The sequence below is a fragment of the Vidua chalybeata genome, chromosome 5 (assembly GCF_026979565.1).
Source record: "Vidua chalybeata isolate OUT-0048 chromosome 5, bVidCha1 merged haplotype, whole genome shotgun sequence".
Taxonomy (NCBI): Eukaryota; Metazoa; Chordata; class Aves; order Passeriformes; family Viduidae; genus Vidua; species Vidua chalybeata.
In genome coordinates this window covers 9,336,369-9,359,798 of record NC_071534.1, presented here as the reverse complement: position 1 = coordinate 9,359,798, position 23,430 = coordinate 9,336,369, and the positions used below count along the sequence as shown (strand labels likewise).

Genomic DNA, 23,430 nt, shown 5'->3' with positions numbered 1-23,430 from the left:
ACAGTGTTGCAATATATATAACTCTTGCAGGCATTTCAAGGTGGCATGTTTTGCTTTGTTGTAGTATGCTTGGCAGCTCCCTGAACAGCAACAGGTCTCCTGTTTACTACCTTTACTCTAATGGATCCTGTAACGCTGTTCTTCTCAGAATAAAGAAGTCTGTAAAGGATGGGAAAATCAGTCAGAAAGAGGAGGGGAAGGTAAAGCTCCAGACTTGATTTCTGCCAGGAGCATTTCCTGTAGCTGTTCCGCAGCACTTGGAAGCCCAGGGTTTCCCAGACCCACCCTCTGGTGCCTGTGCAGGGGAGAAGTGATTGTATAGCTGGGGCCAGGTCTGTCAGATGGCAGAGGCAGGACAGGTGGATGCAAAAGAAAACATCATGGCCAGATGGGTAGGAGTCATAGCATGTGGTAATCTCTGTGGTTTGAGTTTGACAGGCTTTTAGGAATTCTAATCTCACATGGAGAGTTAGCTTGTTAAAGGCCACCAGATTGGGCAGAGGGGGAAGTTGGGTAAATTACATTTTCTGCCAGGACTTCAGGCCTATAAGAGCTTAGTACACAAATCATGTTTATCCCCTAGGAAGCTGTTTGATTGCTCTGGGTAGTGGGGTTTGTGCATTCCTGATTTAGTCACAGCAAACTGCTTAGATTAGGATAGACTCAAACACGCTTCCTGTCTTGGGCTCATTGCTTCTTTTTCACTGCCAGCTGTCTTCTTGTGCTGCTGCCTCTGTGCCTGCACAGGAAACCTCCCCACCCCAGACCCACCAAACATTGTGGTGTGTTACAAAACTCCCTGTTTGTAGTGAGTGCTGCCAAATGTCATTTGCTAAATGATAATAGCAAAGCAGCGTGCAATGGGTTGAAAGTTGTAAATCTGTGATGACCTTGGTGGCTGGAGCTGTTTGGATTATTTAATATATGATATTTAAGGACTGTTTCAGAGCCCTCACAAGCTGTAGTGGTGCCTGTGAACTTCTGGGTGCTTTGGAAGGGTGAATTTTAGCACCACATGAATACTTGTAGTGAAAGCCAGGTTTGTGTTCCTGGATTACACTGGAAACTTCTTTCTTGTGGGTTGGGGGAAGTTCTGCCATCTTTTTTTAGGTCTGGAATGGCTCAGATGATAAGCCTCAGCATGTCCTTTGTTAAGTAATAGAAATGTGGATTGCATGTTTAGATGCAAAAGGAGTGCTTAGAACCCCACTGCTGAAGTCCAGTGCATCCCAGTGTTTTGTACCCCAGGATTCCAGGTGGATGTTTGTGGTGCTGTGACTGAACAGAGGGACTTGGCTCGGGTCAGGGGGGCAGTGAAGGAGTGGAGTGACTCAGAAATTAGATGATGTGGGGGGAAACTCAGGAAAGAGTTCCTAGACTCTTCCCCACCTCCATTTAGAGATACTTGGGGTTTCTTTGCCATAGGGAGCACTGGACAGAGAGGAGGTTTGAGAATGTTTTAGGTAATCACAAGAGGCATTTTATAGAGTTGTTGGTAAGCTGGCAGCACTGTTGAGACCAAATGGCAAAAGATTATTTCTGCACCAGCATTTTGTCCTTTCTCATGTGGTACTAGCAGGAGTAAGGCACTGTTTGTTACTGACATATGTTCAGAATGAAAAAAAAACCCTTCCTGAGTGCAGAATGGAGCTTTGACCATCTCAAATCAATTAATACAGCCTTCAGCTGTCAAAAAGAAATTCTGTGATCCAGCATTTGCTTCATCATAACAAAGTCCTTGATGATCATCAATAAACTTGATTTTTGTGTTTCACTGGGCCTACAGGAGAGAAAGGTGTGAAGACAAACAGGGTATGTGGCCTCTTGTTCTTGGGAGAGGTGTCTAGAGGTGATTTGTGAAAGCATCTCAGCTATCTTCCCTGTAAGAACAGACTCATTTCAACCCAGAGCTGGTGAGCTCTTACCTCCTTTCAGTTAGTCTGTAAAGAGGCAAAATAATCTAACTATGATGGGGTTCAATATGAGTGCAAAATGACTACCATGTAACTTTTCTGTGGCTTCACCAAAAGAGACTTTAAAAAGACAGGGAATTGGAGTTTCTGATAAAAAGAGGTTCCAGTTTAGGTAAGTCTTTGCTTTATTTTAATCTACTTAGTGCCTTTAGTGAAGCATTTGCATCAGTAAAGCTGATTTTATAGCACCTAGTACTCAGGCAAGGTTTAAAACACATTAGCAAAATTTCAAACATTGAGGTTGTACCTGCAAACAGAGGCATTGCAAGTTCAAGGTATGTTTCAGATAAATGGCTCTGTTTTTATGTGTGCTGATTTTACTGTGATAATTTATCTGTTGGAAGCCATCTGTCAGCACTCAGAAGGACCCCTGAACTCAGCTCAGAAGCATTTCTGGGTCCCTGGGCAGCTGGTGGTCAGCTGTTGGCAGAAGTGATGTTGGAGGTTGCAGCAGCTAGGGCTGTAAGTGAAGTCCAGTGTCAGTGCTTGGTGATGCATTAAATCCTGGCTTTCATCCAAAATCAGACTATTACAGCTTAACTGCTGTATAATTCTGGGTGTACAGAAGCAACAAAGAGCACACTGTTTTGTCCGTGTCCGTTTTTCAAGGAAGCTAAAGCAAGGCATTATTTGGCATTTATGGATTATTTTTGCCTTCTCAGTCAGTAGGAAATGTGATATAACTGAAAACTCAAATCATAACCCACTCACTTTAAGAAATTTCTCTCACTGGCAGATTTCATCCAAATGAAACAGAATAACAGAAGTCTTAAGGGTAGTGAGTTCCTACCAGTTTAATGAAAAACTGGATAAAAGAGAGAGGTCAAGCCCAAGGTTTCCTATTTTGTTGGCTGATCAGCTCGTCCTGCTGGCTGCTAAGCATGAGATGGATGCTTCCCAACCAGGCAAACTCATTCTACCTCCTAAACAATTGAGAGTTATGAGATGTGGGAAGCAGTTTCTGAGAAATGAGAGGAACAAGCTTCTTTTCAAATCTGGGCTTCCTTCAGTCTGTTCCTTCAGATTTATTCATCCACCTTTGATAGGTTAAAACTTTTCTCCAGATGTGCACTTTCATATGCCTTTGAAAATATATTGGCTTTTCATGCCTTTTCCTGTGGTATTTTTACATATTCCTGTCTCTGTCACATGTACAGGCAATGGCTGCCAGGTCACATCCAGTTTTTGCATCAAAAACTACTCGGGGTGACAAGTGTCAGAGTATTCTTTTACTCTTAATTTCTGTTGTCTCAGCTTTTAGGAAATCTGTGTAATGAAAAAAACTTTTTTTTCTTTTTTAGTTCACCTTTTTTATCAAGGGGCATGACTGAACTGATCAAATTAGTGAGAAGCATTCTATGGACTGTTTTGGATTGGAGCATAGGGGCCCTTTTGCAAGGAGCATTACTTACAGGGCTTTTATCTGGCTTGCAGAAGCAGGTGGAGAAGTCACTGTGGTGTGATAATTGACTGCTTAGATCCAGGTGGGACCTATCAACACTTTAGATAGTGCAAGCTTAAATGTAAGATTGGAGCTGCTCAATTAATTTTTAGTGAATCTCCTTCTCCTGAAAAAAAACAGCCACCCAGTGCCCTTGTTGAGGCCGGATATGTCTCTGCTTATGGTGGCACAAAGCAAGCAGCAATTTCATTGGGAGGAAGGAAGGAAGTGGTGAGAACAATTAATTTTTTCCTCCTGCAGCAGCACTTCATGTAGTGTAACTTTGTGTCTTGGTTGATGGTTCTGCTGTTCTGCAAGACAGCTGTTCATTAATTTCACCTCATATCTGCAAAAACAGCTCTCCTCCTGCCATGTTTATAAGATTAAAAAAAAAAAAAAAGGGATAGTACATGTAGCAATTAATCTCATCCCCTGCCCCGCTCCCTTTGCCTCTGAATTCTCTGTGACAAAACCTCTGTCAGTGCAGCTGTTCCAGTTATGTTCATGGCACTGTGAGGGATGTGTGAGCAGAGGTGAAAAACCATCCAATGGGGCTGCTGGCAGGCAGGATCCTTCCATGGGGTGCTGCAGACATGCACACGAGCTGCAGTTCTTTTCTCAGAGCTCCCCTTTGCTGCAGAAGCCTCCACTGACTTCCTGGGATCTGGAGCAGCTGGCCTGGCTGCATGGCCTGGAATAAAGGTGTCAAGTGTAGAGGTGTTCATCTAAGGCAGCTGCTCCTTCATGGTCATCAGAGAGGAGGTGGGTGGCATGAAGCCCTCCCTGAAAGGTGTGGTCTCTGTGAGGAGGGCTTGGAGTGACCCCCATTTGGGTTTCAAGTGCTGTACATGAGCCTCTGGCACAGCTGCATTTGGGGGCTGTTCCTGGTGGCATGAGCAGAGCAAAGGCACGGTGCCGTGGGATTTCAGCCTTGTGGGAGGTTTCTGTCTGCCACCCAGAAACATCTCTTGAGCCCACGCTCAGGCTCCTCACTTCCCCAGGGATAGTGTGGCTGTTCATTGCAGTTCCCAGCTGAGATGTCAAGTCCCTGCTGCTGTGTCTCCTGGATGTGGTTGGGAGCAATACAGGCAGCTCAGAGACATCCTGCATTCCAGTAGATTTTACTGCATTAATAACTTGGATATCTTCACTATTGCTAATCACAATTTGTATAATACACCTGATACGAGAGTCTTGGAAAAACTCTTTTATACACCTGATATGAGAGTCTTGGAAAAGCTTCATCTGACCAAGTCTTAGAATTCATAATCTAGAATTCATACCTTATAATTTGTATTTCAAAGCTTGCGAGCAGGCTTTGTGCATAGGAATTTGAGACAAGTTTGTATGAATCAAAAAGTGTTTTTCTGAGAGGAAGTGAACAATTCCGTGTTGCAGTAGCTTTTCAGATCAAAGCTGCTCCATATTTAAGTAAAAGAATTGGCAGGAGAAAAGGTCAACTAAAAGCTTGTCAGGTGATCTGGTAGACTTTTATTCAGTTACAGAATCATGGAATGGCCTGGGTTGAAGCAAACCTTAAAGATCATCTCACTCTGCTCCCCTGCCATGGCACCTTCCACTAGCCCAGGTAGCTCAGAGCCTCATTCAGCCTGGCCTTGGACACTTTCAGGGATGGGGCAGCCACAGGACTGCCTGTGCCAGGGCCTCCCCGCCCTCACAGGGAAGAATTTAATCCCAAAATTAATCCAAATCCAAACCCACTCTCTGTCAGTGTGAAGCCATTTGCCTTGTCCTGTCACTCCAGACCCTTGTAAAAAGTCTCTCTCTTTCATTCCTGTAAGTTCTTTTCAGGCACTGGAAGGCCAGAATTAGGTCACCCCAAAGCCTTCACTTCTCCAGGCTGAAAAATCCCAATTCTCTCAGCTCTATATGCTGGTTTCTTCTAGTTCACAAACATTGTTCAATCAAAAAGGTAGTCCCTGGCAAATTTTAGCCTCATTTGTATTTCTCCAATCTAAATGTGCCTAAATGTACAATCAAAGTCAAATCTCCCATTTTCTATTATACTTTGATTGTGTCTGGAAGAAAAATGTATCTCTTGTATCTTAAAAATAAAGAGTTAAATCAGAGATGAGGATGAAGTGCTGCAGTGACTGACAGCTCAGATTTTACCTTTTGGAAGGCATCAGAGTTTGGAGTAGTAAGGTGCTTTAAACACCATGAAAACCTCAAAGCATCAGTGAATTCTTCAAGCTAATCCCCAGTTGCAAGGATTTGATTGGGCTTTTTAGGAAAAGAGAATTTTAGGAAAGAGAAATTCGGTGTGTGTGACCAAACCCAACAATGTTTTCAGAGAATACTGAGAAGCCAAATGTCAGCTGCAGGTCCAAGCTCAGTAATTGTAGCAGAACCAGTGATTTTACTGTTACAGAATGGCTTTGTAGAATTCTGTAGGGCCATAAAATTCCTGGACTGCCAGCTTGGAGCAAAAAATGGCTGGAGAAATGGTCATTATGTGGTGTTTGAGAGGACTCTCTTACAGCTGCAGCCAGTGGCTGCTGCCTACTCTGGGAGATGGGATTTGAGCCTAGATTTTTGGTCTGCTCTTGAATGTCGTGGGATATGTGAGTAATGAGAGGTCAGTTTGTCCCTGGAGTTAGTAGGGGGTAGCTACCCTAGAAATAATATTTCCAGGCTTTATTTATAATAAAATATTTAGGGGTGGATCTTGAAAAAGAGAGAATAGCCACAGGAATTTTGGAAAGAGTAAAAAAGCTTTGTTCATAGCAAGAAATTCAGGAAACTCCAACATTTTTGCTCATCAGAGGGGAGGTTGAAATTTCAGCAGCCTCCTTTAAAGATCTCTTAAAGGAGGGAGGAAAAATAATTTTAAAAACAGCCAAAACCTGAAGTGCCAAAAAATCAGGCTCTGACCAGAGTTTCTAAAGACAATACACCAAGATATTATTAAGCAGTGATTTTTGCTTCTCCCCTGCCACCAAAACTTCTTGCAAAAACATGGGGATGTGTTATTCTTATGGAAACATTACACCAAACACATAATGAGGAGAATTTCAGGATTAGATTTTGAGACTGTTGGAGGTGGTCAAGCCAGATGTGTTTCAGAGCCACTATTGACTTTAGTCCCTGAAGTATTTCCAGTAGGGGAGGCGCATGCTGTGAAATAGGTGTTGATTTAGTAGAGGACTGCATGAGGCCCTTGGTAGGTCTTCCTGCCTCTGTTGGGGAGTATGTAGATGGAAACAATTAATAAATTGCAGTGAAATGGATCTGTGCAACTCTTCCCTAGTGAACCCAAGCGACCACCTCTGCTCTGGATTCCAGCAGCTGCACAAAACCCTGCTTGTGAGTGAAGCCCGATGGTTTAGTCTTGATACCAACCAAAACTCCAAAGCCAGATACTGTTTTTTTCTGGGCCTTCACAGTCATTTGATCCCAAAGCAAACCAAGGGAAGTTGAGGCAGATGGGAACTGCCATGTAAAGGGAAGGTTTGTGTCAGGCTGTGCTGTCAGATCCTGCTCTGCTTTGCAGTCACCCGATCGAGGTTAGCATGATGCCACCTAAATCCAGGCAGTGGAGCAGACTCTGACTAAAGCAATTCACTTCACAAATTATTTTTGTCACAGACTTGGATGTGAGCCTCAGTCATTATTTTAACACTCCATTAAAGCCATACTGTAATGAAATAATAAGTCTCATGTTAAGGTTTTTGTGCAATGGTTGAATCAATGCCCTTGTTCACTGCTGGCATTTACTGGGACCCGCAGGAGCTGCCCATCCATGTGCTCTGGATCATCCTTGTTTTTTTGAGCACTTCCAGCTGTGGTGACTCCACCATTTCCCTGTAGAATCTTTTTGAAGGTGCCTTCTTCTTGCTGCTGCCCAGGTGGCTCCCCATCAATCTGGTCTTTTGGTCTTTTTCACATGAAGGCAGTGCATTTCATTTGCATGGATTTAAAAGGGAAAAGCTGAGAGGAAGAACTTTGCTCCCCCTGCCTTGCACAGTGCTGGTGGTGCTTACAGGCTCCATGCAGGACAGCATCCCAAGGCAGCTGGAGAAATGGTGCCCAGCTGGGGGGGCAGGACCCCCCATCTGCAGAGAAGAGACAGCTAAAGAACTGTGACCTCCTGGCTGACAATTTGTGCCATGGAATTTTAGATACTATATCTGCTGCATTTGGGATGTTCAAAATAGCTCCTGTGTCATTACTGACTGGGACTTGAGTCAAACCAGGGTGCAGTTAAGCATTAACTGTCTGCAAGCTGAAATCAGACTGCAAAGGTTGTTACCTTAAGTTGAAGAATAAGTAGTTTGGGAATTTTATGAAAGTTTTGTGAATGGATTCAGGTTAAGACCTCAGTGCTGAGGCTGCCTTTTGCTTAATGACCTGCCTGGTGCCCAATTACAGCTGAAATCTGAGGGGCTTGAAGTGAGATTCTCCAAGGAACATTTCTCCTGCTTCTCTCACAAGCTGGGTTTCGTCCCCTAAGTGCTCTTGGATCTGAGGGTCCCCATTGCCTTTTCAATCCCAATATTAAGTCCTCTCACATACAGGTTTTCCCTGAACTGGAGAGAACTGTGAATCAAAAGCATATTGTGTATGTCCTGCAAGTGAAGGAATGCTTGCAGTGAGCTGAGATTGCTGGCTGAAATCTGATGTAGTTCTGCAAATTCTATAATAACATTTGTGCTGTACATTTTAATCAAGCTCAGCAGATAGTTCAGTCTCCCTGATCCTGCAAAGTATCCTAGTATAGGTTTGTATTTGAATCCATTCTGCTTTTCAATGAACATTTTCCTATGAAGCTTTTCTTGCTTTGTGATATTGGGATTTGGATCAGAAAGAGACTTTTAATAAATTATTCCTTTCTGGTGGAGAGCACATACGAGTGCACAGGATTTTTATGTTCATACACACAGCTTCATTCTTGAATGAGTGGCCTGCTTATTTGTGGCCCTTCCAGGAGACCCCTACTGCTTTTCATAATAGGTTTATTAATGAAGCACTCAATGGGAGTTGGAAGGAGGTGTTTGTTGGGGATGGGAAGGAGTAGCGATGTATATCTCACCTAATAAATAGGGTGGGACTTGTACGAAGAGCTGTTCCTTAGCTCTTCAGTCTACCCTGGCTAAGAAAAGATTCATTAATGTAAAACATTCCCTAGATAATTTCCCACTAAGTTATTTGGGGATTTCTTTGTGCTTTTTGCTCAGACCAGACTTCCAGAGGAGGTGTGAGTAGCAGAATTTCACTGGAAAATTTTAATTGTGTTATATGGTTTTGTAACAAATGGCTCCAGCTGATCTTGGATTAATTTACATTTTTTGAAAGAGTTGCTGTGGGGGTAGAAAAATATGCAGAATTATTTTCTTTCCACTTGAGAGAGAGAAATAATTTTCCAAAATCTGTAAACTGGTTTGTTCACAGCCAGAAAAATCTCCACTATCAAATCCTGTGTTTGCGACAGTGTTCCATGCCTGTTTTGCAAAGGTTATTCAGTGAGGTATTTTGAATTTCCTGTAATTTGTTTTGCACAGTTCTGTGGTGAAGGTCTTTTTTGGGCATCAGCAGGAGGGTGATGTGAAGCCTTTCCTTGGTGGTAATGGATGAAGCCATTGGTGTTCTTGGAATGGGAATTGCTGCTCTGGCTGGCACGTTGCTGTGTCCTGCTCAGAGGGACATAAAGCAGCTCCAGCAGTCAGCTCCAGAGCCACAGACCTGCCTTGGCTGGGAAGGGGCCTCAGATGATCACCTGTTCCAGCCTTCTGTGGGAGTCAGACCCAGATGGGAATGTGCAGCAGCTTGTCCTCTTGTGTCTTGAGGATCTCCAGCCTTGTGGACTCTCCCACATTCTGAGGGATGTTGTTGCTGGGAACTTATTGTTACTTCAGTTGAAGTGTGTCTGAAAAATAATGCTCACACATTTGCAGAGAATTATGGACTTATGGCAAAACAAATTTTTGATAGGGAAAAAGAATGTGTTCAAATACCAAATTTTAGAGATGAAAAGTAGCAGTAAAACTTAAAAAAATGCTTAAATATAAATTTTTTTGTTGATAACTTTATGGTTTTGAATAAAGTCTCCTCTTTTGCAGAAGAGAACAGCCATATCAAGCATTTTAGTAGACACTAATAATCGAGGTTTTTCTGCTTACAGCTCCTGTGCAGCTGCTGGAAATGGTTCCAGTCTCTTTGGGATTACCTTTTGAATATATGGGGAATGTATATGATAACATAATATTACACTGTAGTGATGGAGTTCTGCAGTGTGTGTTTTATGTACATCTATGAGCATCACCCTACCTAGGGCCATGTAGGCTTTGGAAATACAGGATATTCTGGACCTTTAGAGTTTTCCATCATTCTGTGTTTTAGGATATTAATTGCTGAGTTTGCTGTGGTACAAATTTTTCAGGATAACCTTCAACCACCTCACCAACTCTCCAATTTCTACTCAGACTGAGAAGTATTTTTGGACATGAGGGAGTAAGAGGATATGGAGTTTCAGCAGGGACACTAAAGAGTGTAGCCACTCTCTCTATATATATCCATCATACTGGGATGACTCAAGCTGCCCTTCAGTTAGGAAGCAGGCTCTAATACTGCTGGGAATGTAGCACAAGGACATGCAGTAACTGAAGAGAGGTGCCAACATTTCCATGCCGAACTATGGAACTGTGGGGTTTTAGGAGGCCTGCACTTAATAAATAATGTTTGGTACTGAATGTTTATGCACCTTGGATTGAATTTTCAAAGGAGCTTATCTGATTTCTGCATGTGTTGGAGACGAGTTTTTTACCCATTAAAATGTGCTGTATAGGATGGAGTTTCTTTTGCTGAATCTTGGTTTTGTTTCTGTGTCAGTCTGAATGAAAACTTGGATCTAATTTTTTTTCTCTGTTTCTAAGATTTTCTAAAATAAAAGCAGGTTTTCTGGGTCTTCTGTAAGCAAAAAGAGAGTGCCATGGTTCATCTGCTGGCTGGGAAGTGTGGCTTGGGAGCACCCGAGGGCAGCAGGAACACGGATGTGAGGGGTGATGATTAACAAAGATGTGACAAGGCTCCAATTAATAGCCCTTAATCTTTTGTTCCCTTCTCTAGGAAGCTGCTGGAAGAATGCTGTGACCCTGGGCAGCTCTTTGCTATGACAAAGATGAATTCTCCCATGGGAAAGAACCTCTGGTTTGACGGGGAATTTTTATATTCTGTCACAATTGACAATGCAACTTACTCTCTCTTCCCACAGGTTAGTAACCATGTTTTGTTTTCATTTTAAGTATTAAAATACTAAATGGTAACATGATTCAAATTAGTATGAATAGGCTAAAGGGTCGTCAAGAAATTGTATCATTTCTCAATACCAAACAGAGTCTGCTTTTTTACTTCCACATTCTGAAAATTTTGGTTGTATGAATGTTAATACTTCCCTGGCTGCTTTTTGGAATGTACACAAGGGATGAAAATTGGGTCACCTGTCTTGATTTCTAAAGAGTTTGTCTCTGGCTAATTCAAGAGGGTGATTTCTGCATTTCAGTCAGGAGTTGCAGTCACTGTGAGCCTGATCCCTCACCTGCAATGGCTTCAGTTCAGACCTGTGTAGCCAGGATGGGACAGAGCTTTGTGTGAAGGTGTCCCCAGTTACTTCCCAGTTAATGAAGTTTATTGGTGGCAAACAATGGAAGCCCAGTAAGAGGAGCCAGCAGCTTGACTTTGTTGATTCTTGCTGTGTTTTTGAAAGTTGGAAGTAGTTGGTTAATGTCTGTCAAAGGTGCTTTGGGTTAAGTGCAGGGTTTTTGAGAGCTGGAAATTTGTAATACTGATCTAGGCTGCTTCTTGTATTTTTAATTAATACAGGAACTGATACTAAATAGTGAATTTGTTATATTGAATTCTGTATGTTGAACACAAATACTTTATGTGGCTACACACTTAAAGAAAGCTGAACCTCTGGCTGTATTAATTGATTTACCTGCTACTTTAACCTGTCAAATTCAAGGTATAGGGATTTATTCAGCCTCCCAGTGTTGAGTCATTCACACAGGGCTTCTCATTTGTTGCTGTTTCAGTTAAATGCGTAGCAGAGTTCTTACTTGCTAACTTCATCCCACAAATGAAACAAAGAGGTTTTAAGGGTTTTTAAAAGTAGTTTTTAGATGTCAAAACCAGAGCTACTACTTTGAATGAATTTAGTTTGATGGAGAAAGGAGTGAGAGGGAGCTGCAGTGTGGGGCAGAGGAGATGGAAGCAGCCCCTGTCTGTTGGCATGACCCAGAGGAGCTCTGTTACAGCTGAGCCTTGCTCAGGGTGCCAGGTCCTCGATCTTGTCACTTGTCCCTGCTGCCATGGGCTGGATGATGGACCTCTGCCCCCTCAGCCTGCCCCTAGCTCAGCAAACAAGCAGATGCTGAAACCTGCCTGGCTAGTGGGCTTTTCCTGCAGTACAGCTGGGAAGGGGTGTCCCAGCTGGACTGAACTTGTGGAGACTGATAGAGAGTTCATGACATGCTGCAGAGCAGTGGCTGTAAGTTTTGTTTATGATGATTAGTGTGATTTGTTGCTGCTCTATTGCACTCTTCATTGGAGAACACCAGGATCCTTGGCAGAACTTTGTACCACAAAGATGCAGCAGCAGGTGATCAGTGTGTGTGTCCTGTCCAAGGTTTCAGGAAAGCCCCACCTGGGCTGGCAGAGGGAGGTCACTGGTTTGTGATGGGTTTGGGATTTCAGATTTGAGTTTGGTGGTTTTTTTGTGGTTGGTTTTTTTTTTTGGTTTTTTTTTTTTTTTTTTTGTTTTTTTTTTTTTATTTTTTTTTTTTTTATTATTATTGAAACCAATTTTTTTATTATTATTGAAACCTCTCACAGAACAGGGCAACTTGCTGGATGGGCTCCTTCACAGAGGTTAGAGAGAAAGCAGGGGCTTTGTAACTGCACTGGTCCCCAGGACCCTAAGACCTGTCCTTAAAGTTTATCAATAAAGATAAAGAGTAAAGATCTGGGAAGTCTTTACATGGGCTAAGCAGCTGGGACTTCAGTGTCCTGAGGCTTGCCAGGCTGAGGAGCAGGCTGCAGAGGAGGTGGATGATGCTGTAGAGTTGGTGGTGGAAAAGGGGAATTTTCATCATGTTCCAACCCAGGAATGCTGTCCCTTTAGTGAGGTGATGGGCAGTTTGTTTCTGACAAGTGCTGCTCACTACTGCTCCTTTCCTTGCAAGTACCACTGCCTCTAATTTGATGTGTTATTCCCATGCATTTTGCCCAGAGGAATTTTGTAGACCTTTATCAGACTAAATCCTGGTAGGCTTAAAAGCCAAGGAGGATTTATTTGCAGTAAATTTTTAAATTCATTTTTCTACTTCTCTTTGTTTCAAGATAAGAACTTGCCTAAATTTTTCAGGCTCCTTCTTTGAAGAATGATGTGTTATTGGCTTGCTTGCAAGCAATTTTCCTGAAGATGAATATTCCATTCAAAAGTATACAGAAGCTTAAAACAATTAACAAAATATGGTTAATATTCTGAAATGCCATGGGGATGTAACAGGAATGTAAAGGGCCACAGCTATGTTGACATAATAAAGAAAATATTTCCTCTGTAATAAATAAAAAGGGCTCAATCCACATTGCTGGGCTTGAGCAATTTGGTGATTGCAGGAGATTTCTCAGTCCTGAACCAGTGACTAACTTATAGGATAATGTAACTCAAAACTAAATAGGGAACTTGCTGTATATCCTGTTATACAAAAATAAATATGTCCAAAGTTAACATGTAAAATGTCACTTATTTCTGAATGTGAGCAATATTAAATAGAATAATTTTTCTTCTGAGCAGTCTGTAGATAAAATTCTTTTAGCTGGGTCAACATTTTCTGACAGAGTGCTTTTCCACTAAAAATGTATTTAATGAAAATATAAATTTAGTATCACTTCATTCGTTTTTCAGTTTTTCTTTGATGTGAAAAGGTTAAAAGGTTTTGGTGGTGTTACAGCATTTCATTTTAACTTTTTTTTAAGGTAATACTTCAGCTGTTGGTGTTTCTTTTTATCAGCTCTGTTGCTGCCTCTTTTTTCCTTAGACTTTGAGTGATTATATTATTCCTTTTCTTTTTTCAAGCTTTTGAACCACCAAGGGAGAAATTTGCAAAAGAGAAAAGCTTTATGTGGAAATAGTCATTCAGTGCTCCATTTCAGTTTATGAGGACAAAATTTGACGTGGAAGGGTTTTGCATGAACTAGTAACTGCGGATCCTGCAAGCAGCTCCTCTTAGTGCACCCCTCTGTGTTTTTTAGCCCCTGATGCTGAGAATTGCAGTTTTTGGGAGCAGGAATGAGCTGTTGCACTGACTGCACCGTCTCTGCCCTGCGGAGAAGCCGGTCAGTGCTCACAGCCAGGAGGAGCCAGGCTGGCCACTAAAGCTCCCCGGTGACTTGGGAGTCATCTTGTCCCCACTGTGGCCTTGATTGAGCAGGACAGAGCTGTGTGCTGCTGAGAGCCCAGGGCTGCAGTCCTTGGTGGCACAGACATTCACAGCCAGACCCTTCCCACAGCCTGGTGGCACGGACAGACAGACATTCACAGACAGACCCTTCCCACAGCCTGGTGGCACAGACAGACAGACATTGACAGACAGACCCTTCCCACAGCCTGGTGGCATGGACAGACAGACATTGACAGACAGACCCTTCCCACAGCCTAGTGGCATGGACAGACAGATATGCACAGACAGACCCTTCCCACGGCCTGGGCTCAGGCAGGGCTGGGATGGTGAGGCCAGGCTCCAGAGGGTCCTGCAGGTGTTTTGAGCTGCTCTGGGGAAGCAGGGTGTAACCCCAGGAGCAGCTGGGATGCAGCTCAAAACCAAGTGTGACAAGCATGAGCCAACACTCAGCTGCCTTGGGGCTGGAGAATGCACCAAGCCCCAGTTTCAAGTGTTTTTTTTTTTTTAAATAACTTTTCACTCCATGCTATCTTTGTCATCCTTAGAGTTTTAAGCATTAGAGCGAAAAAAACTGCTCACCCCAATAGTTAGTTTTTTGTGCAAGTATCTGATTTTTTGGTGCTTGTTGGCAAAAGCCTGTTGCAAGGAAGAACTGAGGTAAATCTCTGAGGTCACCTTTCTCCATCCCCCAAGAGGTTAAAAACCCCAGTTAAATCAAATGTAACTTTTCACTCTGTGTATTGTTTTGAGGATAGATGAGTGAATACATTTCAGAAGTGAAACTTTTAACTTTTTAATCTGGCAGAATAAAGTTATCAATTGAAAAAAATATTATGGTTTCATTGTATTTCACTTAAGCAGTTAGACACTTTTGGTACCAGTAAATTATTTTAAATTACTAAAATATGGCTCCTCAGCTGCTCAAATCCCTTGTAAAGTTTCACTTGCAGAAGCTGTCAGTTACAAGAGTGGCTACTTGCACTGAGCTTCTCATCAATAGTCATCACAAATGGTGTTGGAGAAATCCAAAGGAAATAACTGCCAGCTACAAAAGAAAATTGTGGCTTCTGTTTCTGGGTACTTTGTGATCAGGAGAAAGATCATGTTTTCCAAATCACACATATAATACAAATATTTGTTTCAAGTTTAAATCCCCACCATTAATATAAAGGCAGAGAATAAGTTGTTCTAATTGTAAGTGTAAAATGGTGACATTCTCTGACATTTTCTGCATTTTCTGAATGGTGTGTTGGGTAACAGTGATTTATTTGATGATTGTGCTGTGTGATTTGTGCTTTTCATTCAGGGTACCTGTTAAATTTTGGGAGCTTATTTGGTTTTTCTTGGTTGCTCACAACATCTTTTGTTTAGGCAGAGATTTTGTCATCCTGCTGGTGCTGTTTCAAGGCAAATTCCCTGCTCTTACAGTTACAGCCTGCAGCGAGTAGAATAATTTGTAATTATTTCAGGGGAAAAAAAATCAGGTGTGAAAATAGTCATACAGGTGTGGAAAGGGAGTCTGGTGTAGAGTCTGCAGACTTTTTCCCTTTTTGCATGCTGAGAATAACAGGAAGACCATCCTGGGGAAGGCAAGGGCCTTTTGGTTCCAGCAGAAGGTGAGGTGTGGGCTCTAGGACAGGTTGGCTGGAGCTGCTATGCAGATCCAGGCTGGAATGGGGAGCTGGAGCTGTGTAAGGAAAGCCAACCCCTCTAGGAGGACAGTGTTACCTTCCTTAGGGCAAACACTCTGTTTTGTTGGACTGATTGTAGACCCAGGTGATCCAAAAGCTGTGTGTAAAATGGGAAACCACCTGAGGCAATGTGGGCCAGGGTCTGATGGCTGCAGTGTTGGCAGCAGGCAGGAATTACTGCCCCTGCTGTTGATTTTGGATGTGCTGTTAATTTTTTGCTAGCAGTGTACTCTATTCTCAGTAATGCTCTGTAATTAAGAACTGCTTGGAGAAATACAGTGAAATATTGGCTGTCATTTGTGATCGTTTTTCTAGGTGCCTTGGATATGGATGTAAATTTTAGGTCTACAGACATTCTTGTTATTATTATTATTCAGCTTTAATTTGTATTTCCATTAATTCTGCTGCCTAAATAGTACCTCCCTGTGTGCCTTTGAGTTGTATTTAGTTAAGATTTGGGGAAATTTCTTGGCGCTTTCCCTTTTCGCCCCTTTTTTTTCTTTTTTTTCCTGTTCCCCATGCCTACATTAATATGCAAACTCTGTTCTTGATTTGGACTACATATATTGACTCAAAATGAAAATGGGATAAACATGAGTTATTGGAAATGTGGAAAACATTGTATATTAAAAGGTGAAGAGGTATTTAAATACTGTGAAATAGAAATTGTGTTTTGGGAAAGCAACTGATAGACTTTTTATTATTCAAGCAATTGTATTATACAGTGCTTTTCATTAACTGGGAGATGCAATACTGTCTGTAGAGACCTGACATTGTGCTCTTTTGGAGCATGAGTCCTCCCTTTGGTGCCTTGTGAGGCTTCCTAGGATAGAGGCTGGACAGAGTTAAAGGAATAAAGTAGAGATTTATCAAAAGGCCTCACCTTGGGCAGTACAGGAGCCTGGCCGAGGGTACACCCAAGATGGACTCTGAGTCACGAGTTTTTGCACTTTTATAAGTTTTGGTCCATTTCCATATTGGGGTTCATTGTCCAATTCCAGCTCCAGGTTGTGCAGCCCCATCCTCCCAGTTTGCTCTTCCCAGTTCCCAGCTGTTTGCACTTTTTGGGCCTGAAGCTGCAGCGGTATCCTTGGTCTGGGCTAGAAAAGGATTGTTTTGTGTGACTGAGCTGTGAGGAGAGCTGCTAACACTTCATATGAAGTTCAGAATGCAGAACACAATCTGGATAATATGAAAGCTAAAACTTAAGGCATCACCTTCAGTCCTGGATAATCTTTAGCCATTGGCATCAGGGTGATCCAAACAAAAATGTGGCTTAATATTAAGTTAAGGGAAACCCCTACCTTTACTATGATTCCATCCTGACTAATTAAGAGCTGTTTAATTGGAGCAGTTTGTGTGCTGTGTTAGGAAAGCTGTAACAGAGCATCCTCTACTCTGGCTGGCCAGCTAAGGAAGGGCCACAGTGTTTGTGAAGCTGCTCCCTGGAGACAAGGTGCAAACATATCTGATGGTGAAAATCCAATTTGTGCTGGGAAACTTGATCTGGAATGTGTCTAGTTTGAGGTAATTAAATGAAGGAAGGGCAGCATGCCCTTTGTGGAAGTGAGCTGAGTGGAACCAAGGAGCTGCTTTCTGTCCCCTGTTGGTGTGGGCTTTGGTCAGCCTGGCTCACCGAATGTCTCCAGCCAGGCTGCCTGGGGTGAGCCTGGTGTTTGTGGGGTTTATCTGCAATAATGCAAGGCCAAACAGGCTTTGTCTCAGTTGGTGCAAACACATAAAGAGATGCTGACCTTTCCAAATGTAACAGAGAAAAGGGAAGGACTGGATCTGGCTGCCAAGTGTCGGTTTGGCCCGCAGGCAGAGAGGATGGGCTGCCCTGACTCAGCCTCTGTGCTTCAAATCCAGAGTGACTGAGCATCCATCACTCTCTTTCCTAGGTAATACAGGAGCTCATGTTTCTGCTCATTGGCCGCACAACTGAAATGTTCACCCTGAAGGATCATTTTTACAGTACCTAATAGTCACTACAGATGTTATTCTGTGGGACTGCAAAGTACAGAGCAAAAAGGCTGAACTCGAAGAGGAAGTGGGAAGTGCAAGCAAAGAGGGACACAGAGGCCCTGGGAATTTTATGGGCTTTTTTGTCAATGTTCATCTGCTTTATGAGGACATAAACTTGCTGCTTTAGAAGCAGGAACTGTTGCAAGCAAAAGAATAATTAAAGCAAGTGGGCGCAGATGAGAAGCTACAGGGACACCAGACTCGTGATGGCTGTAAGTGACTTCAGGGCATATGAGCTGCCTGGCTGGGGGTATAAAAATAGAAATAAGGATGGGTTCTAGTCTGTCCAAAGGCAACATGGTTAGGTTTGCTTTATTGTAGTTGTATATACCTGATAAGATACTAAAAGGAGATTGTTCTTCCATGCAGAGGTTTTTCTGGCAGTGAACTTGTTTCTATACCAAGACTTCCACCTACAGGTGCCGTGCAACCTTTGCTTCCTGAGAAAGCTTTATCCTTTATATGCTGTCCACCTCTTGGCCTTTATTTTATTTATGAATTTTGTTATTAAAATTCATCTTGTTCAATTTAAAGATATTTTACTGTGTATGTGACTATATATTTGAATTATTCAGTGATCAGCACATTACATAATTTTTTCTCTCTGCAGTAGTTGGCTTTTTTGGTAAGATACTCCTTAAAATAGGCTTAATACCTGTACTGGTGTATTTGAGGCTTAGGTTTGGCTCCATTTTGTACCCAGCTCTTACCACCTGGCACAATGAGTATGAATTTATGGAATGCTACATACCTTTTTTTTTTTTTTTTGTGCTGTCATTTAGTTTCTTGATATGGCTCATGTAAATTTTACTGGACTATAGCAGGATACCAGGTTATGTTCAGAAGGTATTTATTGTGTAGCAGAGGTGCAGTCCCCCCCTTCTCCCACATATTCCTAAACACAGATGGGAGTGTGGCTTAGTGGAGTCTGCAGGCTTGGACAAAGTCAGGGAAGGTTATGCCACTGCTGAAGTTTTTAAGAAGGGGTAGCAAAGTTACACATCTTGTAGGAAGATAATGTAGTGACTTTCAAGAAATCCTCTGTCTTCTTGCTTCAGGGGAGTGTAAGCACAGCTGTACCTGTACCTGTACCTGAGAGCTCTGCTGCATTACAGTTCAGAAATTAACTAAATGTAGCCAGGCATTATTGGTTTGGAGTCCTTATCACCTGATACAATGTGGAGGGAAAGGGCTGTGGTTCTCTCCTGGAACTACTTTCATCACCTGAATGATTCCCATGCAGGAGGCACTGGCTTCCCAGTGGCATTTTGGAGACAGGGAAAATAACACAATGTGCCTTTCTTCCATCAGGATACACTCATAAATCCCGGATGTGCAGCTTGCTCAGACCAGGAATCCAGGCTGCTTTCTCCTTCTTGACCTACAAAGCTTAATACTCTTTTGGAGTAATTTAAGGAGAAATCTAGCAATTAAATCTGTACTGTAGATTGTCTACTGGCCAGTCACTACCAACCTGAGGTGACTTTGGAATGTGGTGGCCAAAGGGTTAGTCTGTAGTGGCAGGCAAAGGCAAGGAAACTGAAAGTATTGGTATGAACTGAGCCAACATTTGACATTTAATGGCCCAGTGAATTTGGACTTGCATAATATAACTGTGAATCCCAAGTGCAGAAAGAAATAGTTCTTTTCAGTGCAGAAATAGTGCCTTTATTTTTCTTCTATAATTTCTTTTTCAAAGACTGTCCTAGAGATTTCTGCCAACCATGGGCATTTGGGACTGGGGGCAGTTGGCAGTGCCAGTCTGGGTATGTTGTGAAGAGCAATTTTCATAAAAACACACCTGGCTTTGCAGATGGTTTGAAGTCCAAGACCATGGCTTAAGCTCAACTCATGAAGCTGTCATTAATTTTTTTCTCTCCTCTGCCCAGCTGTGGCAGGGGAGGGTGAGTGGCTATTGTGGGTGCCTGGTGTTTGGCCAGTGTCAAACCCCAACAACGAAGCAGTGCTGCAGCAAAACACAAGGCAGCACCAGTTCATGGTGGAATCACAGTGAAACCTGTGCCAAGCCATTGTCTGCAGGGGATGCTCAGAGCCCTCTGCCCTATGGCTGGCAGCTCTGCCAGCACACTGGAATGGTCTGGGTTGGAAAGAACCTTAACAATCACCTCATGCCCCATGGGCAGGGACACCTCCCACCAGACCTGGTTGTTCAGAGCTCCATCCAGCCTGGCCTTGAACACTGCCGGGGTGGGGCAGCCACAGCTTCTCTGAGTATCCTGTTCCAGGATCCATTTCTTTTTAACATCTAATCTAAGTCTACCATCTTTCATGATTTTCAGGAATATTTATCTAATAATTTTTACCGCTTCCTCATGGAAATTCCACAACCCACTAGGCTGTCCAATCTAGTAAGTTGCTGCCCTTATACACAGAATACATTTCCTGGCATCTAACTTGAAATTCCCCCTGGCTATAAGTTAAGAGATGTTTTTTTCTTCTCTTTTCCACATATGACTGCTATCAAGTCTCCCTACAGTCTTTTTCTCTAGGCTGAACAACCACAAGTCTTTTACTCAAATAGTTGGAGTTTTTTTTTACTTCTGAATGTTTTTGTTTTTCTAATGGTCTGTAAGGAAAATATGTGCCAATTAACTGTGTGGTGCCCTCAGAAATATATTCTCAGATTTATCCTTTGGAATGGTACAACACATCAGTACCAAAGCAGAGCTTAATGTCACCTTTCTGCTTGAACAAGCTTGTATTTAGTGTTGCTGATTATTCTATGCACAGTGTAGCTTGGTACTGTGGAGCAATGCTGCAAATTGAAGTGTTGGGACTGGGCTCAATAGGAGACAGTTTAGGTGAAAGACAATAAAAGCAAAGGCTACAGAGATCTGTACTGTGATCCGATATTCTGCCAGTCAAAATGAGAAAGCCAAAGAGAAATAATTCTTGTACAAGTATGATGCTCTTTATAACAATTCCTTCACGGTTGTTCAAATTTGATGCATGGTGTTACTGCACAGGTAAATCTATGCCTGAAGACCTCTGGAGAAAATTAAAATGAGGGTTTCCTCAGGTAGAGTTTTGGGGAAGAAATATTGTAAAATCCCCTTTTCCCACACAGTAAACAGATAGAGATGCTGGAGCACTATTCATTTTCCTTCACACAAAAGAACAAAAAAAAAAAAAGGAAGACACCTAGAGAGCCCCTGTGATACTCAGGCCAGTATATGAATACAGAAAGAACTGTGGTGGCAAAATGAATAATAAAATATGTGGTCAAATAGGGGAAGTGAAGCCTGGATACTTCTGAGTCAACAGAAGTGTTCCAGCTGACTTCAGCACAGCCAGGATTTAGCCCTGTAATCTTTTGCTGAGTGCAGTTCTGCTAAGGACTCATAATTTTGGTATTGTGGCTTCTTGGATAATAAATACCTTCTTTTCCTTTTCCTCAGTTTCTCTGCCTTTATTAGGCATTGTTTTTAGGTAGTGAATTAGTTCTCTTTGTCTAGTCTGACTGAAGGAGGATTCCTTCATGGCAAGGACATGGACCTGTTGGAGTGAGTCCAGAGGAGAAACACCAAAGTTGATTACAGGGATGGAGCAGCTCTGCTGTGAGGAAAGCAGGGAGAATTGGAATTGTTCAGCCTGGAGAAGGGAAGGCTTTGGGGTGACCTCATGGTGGCCTTCCAGTGCCTGAAGAGAGCCTACAAGAAAGGTGGAGAGAGACTATTTACAAGGGCCTGGACTGACAGGACAAGGGGAATGGCTTCACACTGACAGAGAGTGGGTTTGGATGGGATATTAGGAAAAAAATCTTTACCATGAGGGAGGGGAGGCATTGAAACAGAAGTTCTGCATATCCCATCCCTGGGATATGGGATTCCACCATTTAAGAATGGGGCTCTGAGCAGCCTGGTCTCCTGGAAAGTGTCCCTGCCCATGGCAGGGGCTTGGAACTCGATAATCTTTAAGGTCCTTTCCAACCCAAACTATTCTCTGATTCTATGTTACTTTCTTAAAATACAATCAGATACTACCATGGTCAGGTGTGCATTTACACCAGATTGTTGTTATGGTGCCAAGGTAGTCCCTATGTTTTGTGAATTTCATGTCGAATATCTGTTTGTTTGAGAATGGACCCTCTGAGAGATAAGGAAGTTGTAAGGAAAAAAACCTATCTAGTGAAAATTAGCAATGTTGGTTTCTCTCTAAAGTTTGATATGTGCTCCCACTGAGCACTTGTAAGGCTGTGTACTTTGCTGAAGCCTGCTGTGAAGCCTACAAAATAAATATGTGAAGCCTACAAAATAAATAACATTTCCTAGTAGACCAGAAACTTGCTTTTTGTGCTTTCAAAGGGTCTTTGTTCATCAGAGGTGAAAAAACGTAGAGGCAAAGTTAGAAAGTGTTCAGCATGGGTCTACTCCAATGTAAATTAGATCCTTCTTGCTTCATTATTAGCATTTTGATCCTGCAAGGAACTCCTCATTCACAGTAATTAGCTATGCAAGATATAACACCTGGTTTTATTCTTTTAAATATAAGCTTTTGGCCCTTTTCCCATTTTTCCTGTTCCCTTTTTCCTCTAAAGTTTGATATGCCAGTTACCTCCATGCAATATTACTCTTGCTAACCATATAAACTTGATTTTCACACTCATTTGGTTTGTAAAATGCATGTTAATAACTATGTCCCTGCTATATTTTCTTTCCCCTTCCTGTGAGCACTGCTGGCTCTCTGCTTTATGGAACACTGCACTTCATTCGCTCTGCCAGCTCTTGTTGAGGGTAATATTTGCCCAGGGTAAGGTGACCTGAGATGCCAGCTCGACGTGGCAGGGACCTCAGTGTGATGGCTGGTACCCACTCTGGACTGGTGGTGCTGAGGGGAGCTGCAGTGCAGGGCATCTGATGGAACAGCTCTGTCAAGTCATTTAACACACAGATATTTACAGATATGTGAGCTTGCAAAAATGCTACCTTTTTTATTCAGCAGAGCTGCTTCTTTTCATATCTCACTTAGCTCATCAGTGGGAAGATAAAACTAAGTTTTCATTCCTTCAGAGCATCTCCAGCTGCAGAAAAGCAGGTTGGGCTCTAAGTTGCCCTGCTCCTAAATAGTGTCACCAGCTGAATTGGGTTTTTGTCATACATTTGTCAAGGGCAAATGTTCTACATGACTCTGCTACCCTTACTTCTCCATGGAGATAACAATGCAAAAGACAGATCAAAATCAAACCTGATTTGCCAAGAGACCTCACTGAGGTCTTGATTACAGAAGTTCTCCTAATAGACACTTGGTCTTTAAATCTGCAAGAGCAAAACTCTGGCCTGTCAGATGGATCTTTCCATGCCTGAGCTGAACTTGGAGCTGGTGTCTGACTGAGAGGGGGTAATATTGTAGAACAACAGTAAATACACCTTTTGTTGATAGCAACAGGTATTTCAGTAATACAGAAGTAAGATGAACTAGTATGTACATTCTCCTAAAGGTATATTTGTGGTTAATTCTGTTATAGGTAAGAGGGTGAGAGGAAATTGGTATTTTTTTTCAAAACTCTCTCATTCCAGTGTACTTTTGTGCTGGCTTTTGTCAAGGACACCTGCTACCCTCAGTATTCCTTTGGATCAGTGTCCCCTTCTCTGGTGGAGAACGATGACAGCTCCCGGGTCTGCTGCTTCAGTTCTTTATCCTGCTTTTCTCACCACACTTTTGTCTCTGCACTCCCTCCTAGGTAGCCCCCAGGTTTCCCCACCTACTGCTGCTATTCCTCAGTCTTCATCAGTGTGTCTTTCTAGCTGGCCTTCTACTCACAGTTAGGAGATCAGTTGACTCCCCAGCAGTGCTTTCTGGGCTGCTGTCTGCAGTCTCTGCAGCTTAGCACAGACCTCAGAGACAGAGTCACTGCAGGG

The 23,430-nt window shown here is 42.6% G+C and overlaps 1 protein-coding gene across 1 annotated transcript in view; it reads left to right on the top strand.

The window, feature by feature from the left end:
* The window catches only part of ST8SIA1 (ST8 alpha-N-acetyl-neuraminide alpha-2,8-sialyltransferase 1), a 97,216-nt gene that overhangs the window by 14,672 nt on the left and 59,114 nt on the right, over positions 1-23,430 (top strand). The window contains exon 2 of the mRNA XM_053942980.1: positions 10,501-10,645. Within this exon, the coding sequence (XP_053798955.1) occupies positions 10,501-10,645 (145 nt within the window). The remainder of the gene's footprint in view (positions 1-10,500; positions 10,646-23,430) is intronic.